The 17322-nt window shown below is 43.6% G+C and overlaps 1 protein-coding gene across 3 annotated transcripts in view; it reads right to left on the minus strand.

Moving 5' to 3' along the window:
• Window positions 1–17322, minus strand: part of LOC117402918 (rho guanine nucleotide exchange factor TIAM2-like) — a 101697-nt gene that overhangs the window by 43310 nt on the left and 41065 nt on the right. For 2 of the 3 annotated variants that reach the window (XM_059023487.1, XM_059023488.1), the window contains 5 exons: window positions 16898–17070; window positions 16008–16232; window positions 6970–7155; window positions 6287–6427; window positions 4358–4414 (listed from right to left, as the gene is read on the minus strand). In XM_059023487.1, coding sequence (XP_058879470.1) covers window positions 4358–4414; window positions 6287–6427; window positions 6970–7155; window positions 16008–16232; window positions 16898–17070 — 782 coding nt within the window. Of the gene's footprint in view, window positions 1–4357; window positions 4415–6286; window positions 6428–6969; window positions 7156–15487; window positions 15502–16007; window positions 16233–16897; window positions 17071–17322 lie in introns of those variants that run through there. The other variant, XM_059023490.1, reaches the window with a different exon arrangement.

The raw sequence follows: 17322 nt of genomic DNA on the forward strand, positions 1-17322 counted from the left end.
ATTTATGATTAGAGAACGCGCCTGAAAGCTGTCTGGCGTTACACAGGATTTATGATTTGAGAACGCATCTGAAAGCTGTCTAGCGTTACACAGGATTTATGATTTGAGAACGCACCTGAAAGCTGTCTAGCGTTACACAGGATTTATGATTTGAGAACGCACCTGAAAGCTGTCTAGCGTTACACAGGATTTATGATTTGAGAACGCACCTGAAAGCTGTCTAGCGTTACACAGGATTTATGATTTGAGAACGTGCCTGAAAGCTGTCTAGCGTTACACAGGATTTATGATTTGAGAACGTGCCTGAAAGCTGTCTAGCGTTACACAGGATTTATGATTTGAGAACGTGCCTGAAAGCTGTCTAGCGTTACACAGGATTTATGATTTGAGAACGCACCTGAAAGCTGTCTAGCGTTACACAGGATTTATGATTTGAGAACGTGCCTGAAAGCTGTCTAGCGTTACACAGGATTTATGATTTGAGAACGTGCCTGAAAGCTGTCTAGCGTTACACAGGATTTATGATTTGGTGGTGAGGGGGAGGGTTCAACAACATCTGGTCTTGGAGTGGGGAGATAGAAGGGTTAGGGTTAAGGTTCGGGTTAACAGTAAAAGGGAGTGGGGGTTAGGGTTAGGGTTAGGGTTCGGGTTAACAGTAAAAGGGAGTGGGGGTTATGAGGGATTTGGAGTGGGGAGATAGAAGGGTTAGGGTTAACAGTACAAGGGAGTGGGGGAGGGGTTTGAGGGAGACCCCCCAACCCAATGTTTAAAGAGCAGCTCAGTAACAATAGCAGCCTGTACTACAACAATCTGGACTCCGAACAATGAGGAATGAATGAATGACTGACCAGATGGTCTGTGTGCAACTCAACAAGTGTGACTCGTGCCCTCTGACTGGATCAAAGAAACAAGGGGCTTTGTATTAACAATGCTGATGCAAGATGAGCACCCGATGGGGGTCATTTTATTAGAATAAGATAAAGAAGAGAGACAGAAAGCACGACAAACCATCACACCCAGAGTCCGGCTGTGGTGTGACTACAGAAACCTAAAACCTGCCAACATAAAGACTAGCTAGCTAGGTGCAATTATAGAAAGCACACAAAGAAAGTCTGTTTGTAAGAGACTGTATTCAATAACAGTTATGTTTCCAAAGATCCTGTTTGTCTGAGGTATACAGGACATTTTTATTTTGCTTTCCACAATGTTGTGTAACCCTTGTTCCCATTCAGTTGTATGATGTGGAAAGTTCTGCTCCTGCCTCTCTACCTAATACTGAAGTACATTCATTCATTCATTGCCATGAGTTGTAACAGCCCTTCAAATATTCCACTCTAGCCTGTCATCATGTGCTATGGCATGATGCATGGGGGGGGGGGGGGGGGGCTGCTTTAAACCAACACATTACTTCATATCTTCCTTACTGTACATCAAAAGATGACTTTGAGGTGGTAATCTCCACCCAATATCAATAGTCACTTATTCTCAGAGGACACTCATAATGGCTGCATTATTATTTCAAAATATGCAATAACCTCTGTTTGAGACATAATAAAAAATAAAAAAAAAACTATATGAACTATAGTTTAGTACTTTTATTTAACATTATGTAAATCAAAGGAACTACAAAATTATATTGCAAAAGTCTACCGGAAGCCATAATAGTAGTACAGTATTTCATGTTAGATTTCAAAATGTCACATTTTTCAATTTGTGTCAGTTTTTCATTACGTACATGTAAAACTACAAAGCGGTGTGTAATTCCATATGTTAACATAACATTATTCAGCAGGCTTCATTCGACTTTATGAAGCAATGAGTTAATTCTATATAGAGGGTGATGAAAAACTTTTGGCCACAGCTGTATACGCTGAACATCCAATCTGAGCATGGCTGTACTGTAACAACTGTATATAAAAGTTTAAAGGAAAAAAACAGTTTGGATTACTTGTGAATGAATGGTCAGAGGATTGATGGATCAGAATGTTTCTGAAGTCTGTAAGGTTTTGTAAAGTAAGGGGATAGTGGGGCACTGCTGGGGCCAGGTGGAACCACAAGCTAATTCACTCGGCTTTATTTCCACCGCAAAAAAACCCATCCCCATCAATTGGTCGTGTCTAATTAAGGCAAACGACGAAATGACTGGTTTGGATTGAGGTGTGCTTGGAAAGCGATGTGGGGAAACTACCAAGCAATGTATGTCCCATACAATGTCCCATACAATGTCCTATACAATGTCCCATACAATGTCCCATACAATGTCCCATACAATGTCCTACACATGGCACTACACAATGTCATATACAATGCCCCATACAATGTCCTATACAATGTCCTACACAATGTCCTATACATGGTACTACACAATGTCCTATACAGGGTTTGAGAAGCTGACACCAGCTCACTAGGTCCTACAAAGTCTAGCAAATGGAAATGAGCTGTGATCATTCCGGTGGGCAGAGGAAAAGCTGATGAATGTTAATCCACTGAACAGCATTGTGAAACGCAGTATGGATACAAACCCTTCTGAGTTTTTAATGACCCTCTATTCCGTGTCTTTCAATCTAAGGGGTTTAAAAGCTAAACACAGCCAAATAAATTCATCCTAACTGCTGCCTGTCTTCTGATTAGTTTATGCAGCACATGGAAAAAGAAGCTTCCTTGTTTCATGAAAACACATTTGGAATTTGTTTTTCAACAAATCAACCAAAACCCTAAAAATGTCAGGATTGTGCAATCGCTGAATCTGAAAGGGCCTATACATTCAAAACGAGTCCCCTCTCATCTCAATGAACTCATACTCATAAAGTATTATGTTCAGTACTAACTAGGATAAACTTGTATTATGTTCAGTACTAACAATGATTATGTTCACTTACTGTAGACAATGGGTTCACTTTTTAGACTACATCAAAACAGCTCGGCACAAAACCTTTTTCTGAACATGTGCCCTCGGACAGCGACTAAGGATTTGTGAACCCATACAACTAAATCCTTGCTGAATAAAGGCTTGCGTCCGTGCCTAGCACTGGCAGCTTCTGAAAGTATCTCTGCACGAGGCTGGGCTGCTGTTATTGCAGCGCTGTGTCCACAAACATCCCCGCCCGTTATCACAGCTGCTCGGAGGCGAATCCCAGCTATTACAGGCCTGTCTGCATGCAGCGGTCTCTGAAAACCTGGTCCTAAAAACACACTCCCCAGAGAGGAGACGCTCCCCTGCAGTTCAGGGTGTTCGTTAATCTGGTGAAGGACCGTGCAGCTGCTTTTCTGAACCTTTCCAGATCTGACTTCAAGTATACCTATTCCTGGGAAATAAGGCAGCTGTGGTTCTTCCACAGTTTAGAATCCACTGCTGATACATGCATCCTATTATAGACATTTTTTTTTTTTTTTTTGCAAATGAATAACCTCATTCTTTTAGGTCTTACTGTTACAGGGCGTCACTGTGGTAAAAGCTTTTTATTTAGAAGGGTTTTATTTATAAAGAATTAGTAATGCAATGTATTCCAAAAACCTTTATGAATATACAGCTTTGTGTGTCGTAACACAGTATGGTAACTTTCACTGAAACACAGGAGGCTCAACTTCCAATGTGAGCACTGCTACAACACATCCTGTCTACTTACTGAAACAGGCTATTGTGCCAATAGCCTCAACAGTAACGGGAGCTGCCTTATTTGTTGAAGAAATTGATTTGCACATACAGTAAATTGCATGGTAATCAAAAGGAGAGAAGTTATACTGTACAGTGCTTCAAATTACAGTGAGAGGAGCAGTTTGAGTCGTCAAGCATGGCTGGCCTCACCACAGCAAATCACTGGAGTGATAAATGCAGTGTAATGAGGTCTGGCTGTGCCATACTATTATGCAGAACAACGCACACTATTCTTGAATTAAATCTAGTATGTTCTGTCTTTTTGGAAATCTGTCCTTCTCTCTAGCTTCTCAGATTACAGGTAATGGAAACAGGTTTTCAGCAGCTAATTTGCTAGAACACATTTTTAGTCCATACATTTTAACCTTTTTTTTAAGTTTGCATGATAGCTTAGGAAGTAACAAAGTGAGATAATTCTATCAAACTAATCTGCGTTATAAGGCATACCTCCTTATATTTTGAGATCTGGCTAAAACTAGTGTTTTGAAAATGTTCTGTTGTAGTGCCACACTACAGAAAACACCTGCAACCGTGAAGCCAGAAATCCTTGCATTGATGCCACACTAATCTTCTGAACAGACTCTGCACGACTTGCAGAAGCTTAACTGGCACAGCACCCAGAATCCACTGTGCTTTTAGACCCCTCTTCTGCTTGTAAAAACAGCATAGACTTTAGAAAAATATAACAGATAAAAATCTCACCTCACAACTGCTGGGGTTCAAAGGAATGTGGGTTATTTGTCCATCACTTTCAAAAATCTGGAAGAATATACATACATAAATAAATAAACAAACTGCAGAGTGGAATAGTACTACAAATAAGATTGAACATCTGTTTGCAATTAAAACATTTTTCAACCTCTTGCCTTGATCCTATTTTTAACCAGGCTCAATTGGAAATAATGACTAGTCTAGAGATGCTCAAATGATATCTTGCAGCGCACACGTAAGAACTTCCCCTGTCTGGTAAGCGTTTAGTTCTTTCCAGACTCAGAACTCTGTCTGTTGTATTGCGGTTGATTTAGCACGGGTGACTAATCCTGTACAATGAGATCCGACTAGGCATGGCCTGAGCAAATCAGAGGACTAAGCAACTGTGAAAAACAAAGAATACCTCCACTTTGTATACAAAATACATCTCAGTTTTGGAGCAAGACAGATGGTCAGCTTATTCTTCTGACTGAATTACTTTGGAACAGAGTGAACAATCTTTGCGAATGCCAGTCAGCTAAGCAATGAGTTTGAGAAAATCCTGGTGAATGTTAAGACTCCCCTCCAAATGCCTTTTTGAACATGTAGCCGTCTCCCTGAACAGCTGCCAGATTATCCCCATCGTCTCAGGAAGAGAAAGGAATATCTGATACCATCTTTAGCGTTATCATTTTATAAGCTTAGTGTTTATGTTTGTTCAATAGAAAATGTTACCACAGGGAGAAAAAAAAGCCTTAACGGACACACTGAATACATCTGAATAAAACAGAATTTTCAACATCAAGGAAATCAGGTCAAAATGACTGTCGTGCAACGGCTGGTTCACTGTGCTGCCAACTCCTAATGAAACTGAAATTCAATTAAAACTAGACCCTCTAAAAAAAACAGATTTGTACTTCACAACTGGACAGTGTAATTGACGCTAGACATTGGAAAAGGATGTGTGATAATACACATTATATTCTGAACAATAGATCTGACTTATTACAGTGCCACACATGTGACATGAAGAAGTGCCCAGAGACACGTCTGTGTGACACTCACAGAATCATTAGGAGCTTTTTCAATCTTCTGGAACATTAAATCGCTTTATTTGGCAACAAAAAACCTGCATTTCTATTGAAGTATTTAATAATGAATCAAGTGGTACTGTTCATATTAACTATCTGTTGGTTGTTATGAGGCGATTTCCATTGAGTGTTATTTACAACATTCAGTACAGAATAATTCATGCAAAGTATTTGAGTGTAACCATTGCTCTGTGAGTATACACAGCAATACAAATATGTTTCTAGTAAATCAGAATTGCTTAGATCCCAATTCATCCCAAAGCTTTAAAAATTAGAGCACTTCTAAAATGAGGAAACAAACTGATGTGTGTTACAGGTGCTTGAAATGGAAGCGCTACTGAATGATGTCTGTGTACACTGGGTTCCCCCTCGTTGAGTTCACATAAACCCAGGCTGTCGTCTGATCTGAGAACAGATATTCAATTTAAATATTAAATACATAAATAATTGTGAATAGCTGTATTGCGACTACTTCAAGATTTGGGAATACAGGATAATATCATAAATGTATTTGGTAATCCAATGATAGTAATGAGACTCCCATTGCATAGCAGTTTGATTGTTTCCTGGTTTTACTACAAGTTTAATAAGACACACCTGTGCTTGCTACCACTACATAGGGGCTAATCAAGCTTATAGTAAAACCTGGAATGGATGAAACTCTATATGCAATAGGAGTCCTATTTCCATCCACGTAATCATTGGCTAATCTTTTAAAACCTGATTTCCAAAACTTTTGCCAAATGATCTTTGAAGATTCAATGGTTGTGTACAAAGGGGCTATCACAGTAAAAGGGTATGTGCATTGGTACAAACTGTAGTGTAGAAATGGTATCGCAGTGCAGTTTACCTGGGACACAGAAGCCCTCTTTTCTTTTCCTCGTTTGGTCAGACTGTCCAGCCCTTTGAGGGAGGAGAACAGTCCCTTCTTACCCCTCATAGTCTGAGACAGGGAGCGCTTCCTCAGGGTAGATTCATCTCTGGAGCAGATCTACATGGGAAGCACACAAGCTAGATGTATACACTTACTCCTACATGCTTACATAACGTTGTACATGTGTGACAACAACCCCACATGTAACCTGGTGCATAAAGGGTTTGAGGCCGGTACCAAGGGAGTGTTTTTATAAATGGGGGGTTTATATCAATTATGTTTTCTGTTAAATTGAACCAAACTACACACTAAATACAAAAAGGTCAAGTCTATCATTAAACATTTACACTCAGAATACACTGCATGCATGAATGTATTTATGGAAACAGCTGTGTTTGTATTTTAGTATAATTATAATGTAAATGTTGATTGTTTTGTAGCCTATTATTACAATTTCATATACAGTAATATGGAAGTTATAACATGTGATTGATCAATTTAATCACATTCTCTTAAAAAAAGATCAGCAAGATTAAAACCCCTACTTATAACCTGACGCACCACCACTTGCATTCTTATACTAAATTGCTGAAATTGTGTACATCTCTACTGATATGCCAGCTGCCTTTCTGCACGGCGAGTCTTCCTGCGAGTCTTACCAGAACATGGAAGGAGGACACTGAAAAGATGCCCAGCCTGCTGAGAGCCAGTTTAGAAGGGCGGCTGGCCGCTGCGAGGAGGCTCTTGGGGTTGGGCAGCTCTCCTCCTTGCAGACTGGCCAAGTAGCAGCGCATCCGGAACAAATCCACGTTGAACTTCTCCAGGTTCTGCTCCCACTGCTGGATCTGTTTGAGGAAAGGTGCAAACAAGAACCGTACATGTGAAAATCGCTGTGGAAGAAGAAGGCTGGAGCAGCTTCCTGCACGGACATGGCACACTTAATCCCTTCTTGAGGAATCTAATTCACTGCAGTAAATGTCATACAAGAAAGGTAATGGGGAACAGAGCAACACAGCACTGTGTGTATCAAACACCATGTGAACCACGCAATGTACAAATCCTGTGACTGACACGACACAGCACTGTGTGTATCAAACACCATGTGTACCACGCAATGTACAAATCCTGTGACTGACACGACACAGCACTGTGTGTATCAAACACCATGTGTACCACGCAATGTACAAATCCTGTGACTGACACGACACAGCACTGTGTGTATCAAACACCATGTGTATGCCATTTATTATATAGCTAAATTGGTAAATAAAACATTCAAAATAATTATTCAGTGAGACACTATGAAAATACCATGCAGTGCCGTAGTTCACCTTATGCTATGTAATGTTAAATGCATTACAGCATACAAAAAAGGCTAACACCTAAAAGGTTTTAAACTGTTCATTCACAAATGGCTAACACCTAAAAAGTCACAGGTTTTAAACTGTTCATTCACAGCATTTCCTTGATATCCAATGACATGTTCAATAAACACTGTGCGTTTTCCCACTTTATGATGCAACTGACCACACTTGGGGTTCAAAAGACTCCTTACCATTATAATGTAACCACATTGTATTTTGCCACACAAGATGTAGGTATATTAACTTTAAGAACACTGGCAATCACAGCGTCAGACTAATAGCATTTCAAGCAGAAGTTCCAGGGAACTCCACAGGGTTCTGAAAGCAGCCACAGAGAAGTCTGGAATCAATTTGTGTCTCTGGAAGAGTACAAGCTGTTCTGTTCCCTGCAGCTCCATTAGCTCTCTTCACGGATGAGCAATGCATGTTTGAGAATGCTACAAGAACACTTAAACACACGCTAGATCACATTGCTCTGATGAGAAGGCATTTAGTTGAAATGGTTTTTCTTCTTGACTTTATACATGTTTCCTTCTACAGAGTTCTGTGTTTAGCCCTCCAAATAGTGTGCAATACAAACGTATATATGAAGAATTCAATACTGTATTTTGCTCATACTGTACATTTCTTACTAGCAGATTATCCCTGTAATAAATGATACACTTTACCAATAAAAGATGCACCGTGTGCACATTTCTTAGTGTTTCCTTCTGAACCGAACAGGACAGGAATAGCCGATGCATTTCAGCCTCAGCTCAGCTGCTGCATAGTGCACCCATCTGCACAGATGGATCTCCAGCGTCCAATGCTACTGGATCATGTGTCGGTACTAACATTAGAGAAAATGATAAGAACACTTTCTTTTCTTTTGTTTCTTTAATTCATTATTTACTGAAGCAAATATTTGTGAGTGTTTCATTGACTTATTGAATGTGTCAAGTACAGGGGAGCTGGGGTCACTTCAAAAAGACCTCCTTGTGTTACTGATTTCACGCACACAAAATGTTTCATCTCTCAACATGGACAGGGGGAGAAGGGGGAGTGAAAGCGTTTCATCTCTCAACATGGACAGGGGGAGAAGGGGGAGTGAAAGCGTTTCATCTCTCAACATGGACAGGAGGAGGAGTGAAAGCGTTTCATCTCTCAACATGGACAGGAGGAGAAGGAGGAGGGTGAAAGTGTTTCATCTCTCAACATGGACAGGAGGAGGGGAGGGGGTGTGAAAGCGTTTCATCTCTCAACATGGACAGGAGGAGGAGGGGGTGTGAAAGCGTTTCATCTCTCAACATGGACAGGAGGAGGAGTGAAAGCGTTTCATCTCTCAACATGGACAGGAGGAGAAGGAGGATGGTGAAAGTGTTTCATCTCTCAACATGGACAGGAGGAGGGGAGGGGGAGTGAAAGCGTTTCATCTCTCAACATGGACAGGAGGAGGAGGGGGGTGAAAGTGTTTCATCTCTCAACATGGACAGGAGGAGTGAAAGCGTTTCATCTCTCAACATGGACAGGAGGAGGAGGAGGGTGAAAGCATTTCATCTCTCAATATGGACAGGAGGAGGAGGGGGTGTGAAAGCATTTCATCTCTCAACATGGACAGGAGGAGGGGAGGGTGAAAGCGTTTCATCTCTCAACATGGACAGGAGGAGTGAAAGCATTTCATCTCTCAAGATGGGCAGGAGGAGGGGAGGGTGAAAGCGTTTCATCTCTCAACATGGACAGGAGGAGTGAAAGCATTTCATCTCTCAACATGGACAGGAGGAGGGGGTGTGAAAGCATTTCATCTCTCAACATGGACAGGAGGAGGGGAGGGTGAAAGCGTTTCATCTCTCAACATGGACAGGAGGAGTGAAAGCATTTCATCTCTCAAGATGGACAGGAGGAGGGGAGGGTGAAAGCGTTTCATCTCTCAACATGGACAGGAGGAGTGAAAGCATTTCATCTCTCAACATGGACAGGAGGAGGAGGGGGGTGAAAGTGTTTCATCTCTCAACATGGACAGGAGGAGTGAAAGCATTTCATCTCTCAACATGGACAGGAGGAGGAGGGGGGTGAAAGTGTTTCATCTCTCAACATGGACAGGAGGAGGAGTGAAAGCGTTTCATCTCTCAAGATGGACAGGAGGAGGGGAGGGTGAAAGCGTTTCATCTCTCAACATGGACAGGAGGAGTGAAAGCATTTCATCTCTCAACATGGACAGGAGGAGGAGGGGGGTGAAAGTGTTTCATCTCTCAACATGGACAGGAGGAGTGAAAGCATTTCATCTCTCAACATGGACAGGAGGAGGAGGGGGGTGAAAGTGTTTCATCTCTCAACATGGACAGGAGGAGTGAAAGCATTTCATCTCTCAACATGGACAGGAGGAGTGAAAGCATTTCATCTCTCAACATGGACAGGAGGAGGAGGGGGGTGAAAGCGTTTCATCTCTCAACATGGACAGGAGGAGTGAAAGCATTTCATCTCTCAACATGGACAGGAGGAGGGGGTGTGAAAGCATTTCATCTCTCAACATGGACAGGAGGAGGGGAGGGTGAAAGCGTTTCATCTCTCAACATGGACAGGAGGAGTGAAAGCATTTCATCTCTCAAGATGGACAGGAGGAGGGGAGGGTGAAAGCGTTTCATCTCTCAACATGGACAGGAGGAGTGAAAGCATTTCATCTCTCAACATGGACAGGAGGAGGAGGGGGGTGAAAGTGTTTCATCTCTCAACATGGACAGGAGGAGGAGTGAAAGCGTTTCATCTCTCAACATGGACAGGGGGAGAAGGGGGAGTGAAAGCGTTTCATCTCTCAACATGGACAGGGGGAGAAGGGGGAGTGAAAGCGTTTCATCTCTCAACATGGACAGGAGGAGGAGTGAAAGCGTTTCATCTCTCAACATGGACAGGAGGAGAAGGAGGAGGGTGAAAGTGTTTCATCTCTCAACATGGACAGGAGGAGGGGAGGGGGTGTGAAAGCGTTTCATCTCTCAACATGGACAGGAGGAGGAGGGGGTGTGAAAGCGTTTCATCTCTCAACATGGACAGGAGGAGGAGTGAAAGCGTTTCATCTCTCAACATGGACAGGAGGAGAAGGAGGAGGGTGAAAGTGTTTCATCTCTCAACATGGACAGGAGGAGGGGAGGGGGAGTGAAAGCGTTTCATCTCTCAACATGGACAGGAGGAGGAGGGGGGTGAAAGTGTTTCATCTCTCAACATGGACAGGAGGAGTGAAAGCGTTTCATCTCTCAACATGGACAGGAGGAGGAGGAGGGTGAAAGCATTTCATCTCTCAATATGGACAGGAGGAGGAGGGGGTGTGAAAGCATTTCATCTCTCAACATGGACAGGAGGAGGGGAGGGTGAAAGCGTTTCATCTCTCAACATGGACAGGAGGAGTGAAAGCATTTCATCTCTCAAGATGGGCAGGAGGAGGGGAGGGTGAAAGCGTTTCATCTCTCAACATGGACAGGAGGAGTGAAAGCATTTCATCTCTCAACATGGACAGGAGGAGGGGGTGTGAAAGCATTTCATCTCTCAACATGGACAGGAGGAGGGGAGGGTGAAAGCGTTTCATCTCTCAACATGGACAGGAGGAGTGAAAGCATTTCATCTCTCAAGATGGACAGGAGGAGGGGAGGGTGAAAGCGTTTCATCTCTCAACATGGACAGGAGGAGTGAAAGCATTTCATCTCTCAACATGGACAGGAGGAGGAGGGGGGTGAAAGTGTTTCATCTCTCAACATGGACAGGAGGAGTGAAAGCATTTCATCTCTCAACATGGACAGGAGGAGGAGGGGGGTGAAAGTGTTTCATCTCTCAACATGGACAGGAGGAGGAGTGAAAGCGTTTCATCTCTCAAGATGGACAGGAGGAGGGGAGGGTGAAAGCGTTTCATCTCTCAACATGGACAGGAGGAGTGAAAGCATTTCATCTCTCAACATGGACAGGAGGAGGAGGGGGGTGAAAGTGTTTCATCTCTCAACATGGACAGGAGGAGTGAAAGCATTTCATCTCTCAACATGGACAGGAGGAGGAGGGGGGTGAAAGTGTTTCATCTCTCAACATGGACAGGAGGAGTGAAAGCATTTCATCTCTCAACATGGACAGGAGGAGTGAAAGCATTTCATCTCTCAACATGGACAGGAGGAGGAGGGGGGTGAAAGCGTTTCATCTCTCAACATGGACAGGAGGAGTGAAAGCATTTCATCTCTCAACATGGACAGGAGGAGGGGGTGTGAAAGCATTTCATCTCTCAACATGGACAGGAGGAGGGGAGGGTGAAAGCGTTTCATCTCTCAACATGGACAGGAGGAGTGAAAGCATTTCATCTCTCAAGATGGACAGGAGGAGGGGAGGGTGAAAGCGTTTCATCTCTCAACATGGACAGGAGGAGTGAAAGCATTTCATCTCTCAACATGGACAGGAGGAGGAGGGGGGTGAAAGTGTTTCATCTCTCAACATGGACAGGAGGAGTGAAAGCATTTCATCTCTCAACATGGACAGGAGGAGGAGGGGGTGAAAGTGTTTCATCTCTCAACATGGACAGGAGGAGTGAAAGCATTTCATCTCTCAAGATGGACAGGAGGAGGGGAGGGTGAAAGCGTTTCATCTCTCAACATGGACAGGAGGAGTGAAAGCATTTCATCTCTCAACATGGACAGGAGGAGGAGGGGGGTGAAAGTGTTTCATCTCTCAACATGGACAGGAGGAGTGAAAGCATTTCATCTCTCAACATGGACAGGAGGAGGAGGGGGGTGAAAGTGTTTCATCTCTCAACATGGACAGGAGGAGTGAAAGCATTTCATCTCTCAACATGGACAGGAGGAGTGAAAGCATTTCATCTCTCAACATGGACAGGAGGAGGAGGGGGGTGAAAGTGTTTCATCTCTCAACATGGACAGGAGGAGTGAAAGCATTTCATCTCTCAACATGGACAGGAGGAGTGAAAGCATTTCATCTCTCAACATGGGCAGGAGGAGGGGAGGGTGAAAGCGTTTCATCTCAACATGGACAGGAGGAGGAGTGAAAGTGTTTCATCTCTCAACATGGACAGGAGGAGTGAAAGCATTTCATCTCTCAATATGGACAGGAGGAGGAGGGGTGTGAAAGCATTTCATCTCTCAAGATGGACAGGAGGAGGAGGGGGTGTGAAAGCGTTTCATCTCAACATGGACAGGAGGAGGAGTGAAAGCGTTTCATCTCTCAACATGGACAGGAGGAGTGAAAGCGTTTCATCTCTCAACATGGACAGGAGGAGGAGGTGGTGTGAAAGCGTTTCATCTCAACATGGACAGGAGGAGTGAAAGCGTTTCATCTCTCAACATGGACAGGAGGAGTAAAAGCGTTTCATCTCTCAACATGGACAGGAGGAGGCTTCTTTGCTCTCCAGCGAAGGCCTGCATTGTCTACAAAGATGTGCAATTACTCATTATTAAAAATAATAATACAAATCATGTGAAATGGAGAGAAGGGGCAGAGCCTGCTTCAGGGGCAAACAGGAAGGGCATTAAAGCCCATCACCTTTTAGCATAATCCTCAGTTTCTCTTAGTTGTCTCCTGAAGGCAAATTCCTGCCTTTTAATTTCAAGAAGGCTTTTGACCAACAAACCTTCGCCTCGCATCATGTGGTGACAGTGTGCCTCCTGGTCACACACTCCTAGGGCTGACTAGACTCTGTTCTGGGAGATGTAGCAGACTTACACTTGGAAAGTTTATACACTGCACGCTGGTGACACAGGTACACTAATGCTACTCTAGCTGACTGCTAAACAACTGATGTAGAGACCCAATATGAAACGCTGCTTTAGTCAATAGAAAAAACACAACATATGGTTGTTTTGTTTTTAATAGCCTTACTAACAAAACAATCATGGCGTTTGTATATATAGAGGGTTGCTAAATATTAATACAGTTCCACCAAAATCAGAAAGTCCGCAGCCAGAAGGGAATTTGAATGTAATACGAGAAATAGTCAATGTTGTTATTAGTGACTTGAGTTTTACAAACGTTTTAACACATTCATGAGCTTTTAAACTGCACTGTTTTTCTTCCTATGTGTTTTATACTAATCAACTGCAATTTAAGGTATGGAATTTAAGAAGAATTACCTTAAGGGTACTGTAAAAAGAAATGTAGGAGTGGAGAGTACTCCTACAATTTTTCTGAAATCAATGAGAAACAGTGTTAAATTAAACACTAAGACTCAAGGGCAGGATGTCTTACCTATTGAATTATAGCCCAGCTGAAATGTCATCCCAATTTACATGCATATCCATTTTCAGCATGTACAGCTGAGTTGAGTGAGGCCCTATTTTTCAGTTTTTGCCACACTAAGGGAAGTGGGCCTAGGAGGTTTTCAAAATCATCTGTTTCATTCAGTATATTGATATCACAATAGTGTGGGGAGAGGGAGAGTCCTGTCTCTGGTTCGGGGAGTGTATGTGTGCCTTTAGGTGAGCAGCTGGGACACGCAACAGGAGACGCGTTGCTAAGTGACCAGTTGAGCAGCGGGCTCGCCCTGGCGAGGAGATGATTGCAAGTTCTGGCTGGGGGCGTGCCCGGGAAAGTTGCACATAGTTCAAAAACCGTGGGCTGAGCGAAAGCTTGCTTTGTTTACATCCAGGAGGAGAGCGTCCGCTCTGCAGGAAAACTACTACGGAACCTTTCAACTGCAAGACGGTGCCTGTGAAGGCTGCTCTGCCAGGACTGGCACAGCGACCCGGAGTCACTGGGAGGCTGGGACTTCAGGAGCAACAGCAATAGGTTAGTTAAGGGGTTGTTGATCCCAACCAAGTATAGAGAGGGTAACTGTAGCGTAGTAGGTTCCTGGAGCGGGACGTCTCGTTTAGTGAGACTAGCCCTTTGCCTTGTGTGGCAAACTTTTATTTGTAGCTTTGTTTTGTTTTCTTTATTAAATCCGGCACTAGGATTACCATTGTTGGTACCCGAGCTTCGGGCCTGTGCAGCATGTCAACACCCACTGCTCTGTGTCTGCCTCATTATTATCCTAGCGTCAGGGCTGTGCAGCGTGTCAACACCCACTGCTCTGTGTCTGCCTCATTATTATCCAGTGACGACCCACACACGTAACAAATCCCCATTACACAAACAAATCCAAGAGTTTAACCTCAACAGCAATTTAAAACATTAAAATTCCAAACAAATCATTTATTCTCATACAAGTCAAAAACGGATGAGCCCCGCTATTATTAACAACATCCCGGGGCTCCCGAGTGGCACATCCAGTAAAGGCGCTCCTCGCAGGATGTGCCCTATAGCCTGGAGATCGCAGGTTCGAATCCAGGCTATGTCACAGCTGACCGTGACCGAGAGTTCCTAGGGGGCGGCGCACAATTGGCTGAGCGCTGCCCGGGTAGGGAGGGCTTAGGTCGGCAAGGGAATCCACGGCTCACCGCGCATCAGCGACCCCTGTGGCCGATAGGGCGCCTGTGGCTCTGCAGCGGAGCCGCCAGATCTGTGTTGTCCTCCGGCACTATAGGTCTGGTGGCATTGCTGTGGATCTGCAGTGCGAAAAATGACGGCTTGGAAGGAGCACGTTTCGGAGGACGCGTGTTCCAGCCTCCGTTTCCCGAGTCAGCGGGGGGGTTGCGAGCGGTGAGACGGGGATACAGATAATAATTGGGCATGCTAAATTGGGGTGAAAACCAGGGTAAAAATAATTGGCGACGACTAAATTTAAAAAAAAAAAAATAAATAAAACAACATCCCACTACTGTACTTGAAACACACTCAGGTGTGGTATGATAGATCTCAATTAAACACATTTACACTGTGCTACAGTATGTGGAGTGATACTGCGATGAAAGGGAGATACCTGGTTCTCAATGGCTTTCCATTCTCCTCATGCTTCATAACTAGCTTGCAATGGCTTTCCATTCTCCTCATGCTTCATACCTGGTTCTCAATGTCTTTCCATTCTCCTCATGTTTCATACCTGGTTCTCAATGTCTTTCCATTCTCCTCATGCTTCATACCCGGTTCTCAATGGCTTTCCATTCTCCTCATGCTTCATACCTGGTTCTCAATGGCTTTCCATTCTCCTCATGCTTCATACCTGGTTCTCAATGGCTTTCCATTCTCCTCATGCTTCATACCTGGTTCTCAATGGCTTTCCATTCTCTTCATGCTTCATAGCTAGCTTGCAATGGCTTTCCATTCTCCTCATGCTTCATAACTAGCTTGCAATGGCTTTCCATTCTCCTCATGTTTCATACCTGGTTCTCAATGGCTTTCCATTCTCCTCATGCTTCATACCTGGTTCTCAATGTCTTTCCATTCTCCTCATGCTTCATACCTGGTTCTCAATGGCTTTCCATTCTCCTCATGCTTCATACCTGGTTCTCAATGGCTTTCCTGTTCTTTGGGTCCCTCACAGTGGCGAGCTGCAGCTCTCCCATCTTTCTCATCTTGCTGTCCATGTCAATCTTCTGGACAAGGCCCCTCGTCTGGCTCCTCAGCAGTCGCACCGTCTCCTCTTTTCCTTGTTTCTTTGCAAACAAGGAGGCGCTGGCGGAATGAATTGCAGTCACCCAGTTTTCCAAGTCTGTTTGGCTTGTAGCCTGCCAGACAGAAAAAGTAAAAGTATATGCTTTAGTTTGCAACTAAAACCCATACAATGTTTACAATCTTTATTTTTATTTGGTTCTAAATCTTCTGCGTGACTCAACAGACACGCGGCTATATCGAATCAGTGAGACGGTTAATAAAATAAAGACAATTCAATTGCTTTAACAAGGGGTAACTTGTTGTGTTGCTAAACAGGGGTCAAACACATCGGTGTTGACATAAGGACTGGACTACACTTCTATTTTGAAGCAGGCAAACTATGTCAGCCCCTGAGTCATATTATTCTTGCTTTCGGAAAGCTGATGGAGGCATGCAAGATTATCAACTAAACTCTTCGTTCCAAGAGGCCGTATCAGATTGGAATATGCTCTTTCAGTGAGGACAGACCTGTACTTGGATGGGGGACCTACAAGAAAAAACATGCTCTGTAAAAAGTGGTGCTAGTGGCTTAGTGGGGGCCCACTTCTCAGAGCTCAACTTTAATTCTCCACTGCAATATGAAACAATGTTGACTAGAACATGCAGTGGTACATGTTGAAATGGATGTGTTATCCTGTGAACAAAAGTTGCTTAGAATACAATTGTCAAGCGTGACTTTAGGCTGGAAAGCAAGTGCTTCAGCAAGTACTGAGAAGCAAACAAAAGAGAAACTTAAAACCTGAAAGAGGTAGGCATCTCCGAAGGTATTGCTAAGGCAGAAGACGTTCTCTTTCTTCGGGTGCTCGGGAACAGACTGCACTATGCTGTCTTCAGCAAAGAGGGCGTAGCGCGGGGAAAAGTCTTGCTCCATGGAATTCTTCCTATAGGTTTCATAAAACAGCAGGGTGCAGCCTGAATGACGAGAGAAGCATGCAGCGAGGGTTACTGGGCATGCCATACAGGAAGGAATTCCTAAACAAGCAAATGTGTTTCCCCTAAAAAAAAGTTGAGAATAATTTATCTAAATAAACAGCAGACATGATCAGTTATACATATAATAAGCAGAATATTCCTCTATCATTACTATATTCATCAAACAGAACAGCAGAAACACATGGAATCCAGTACTGTAGTACACCTGCTAGCATTACCAGCAAATGCGTT

This window comes from Acipenser ruthenus, chromosome 5, assembly GCF_902713425.1.
Source record: "Acipenser ruthenus chromosome 5, fAciRut3.2 maternal haplotype, whole genome shotgun sequence".
Lineage (NCBI taxonomy): Eukaryota > Metazoa > Chordata > Actinopteri > Acipenseriformes > Acipenseridae > Acipenser > Acipenser ruthenus.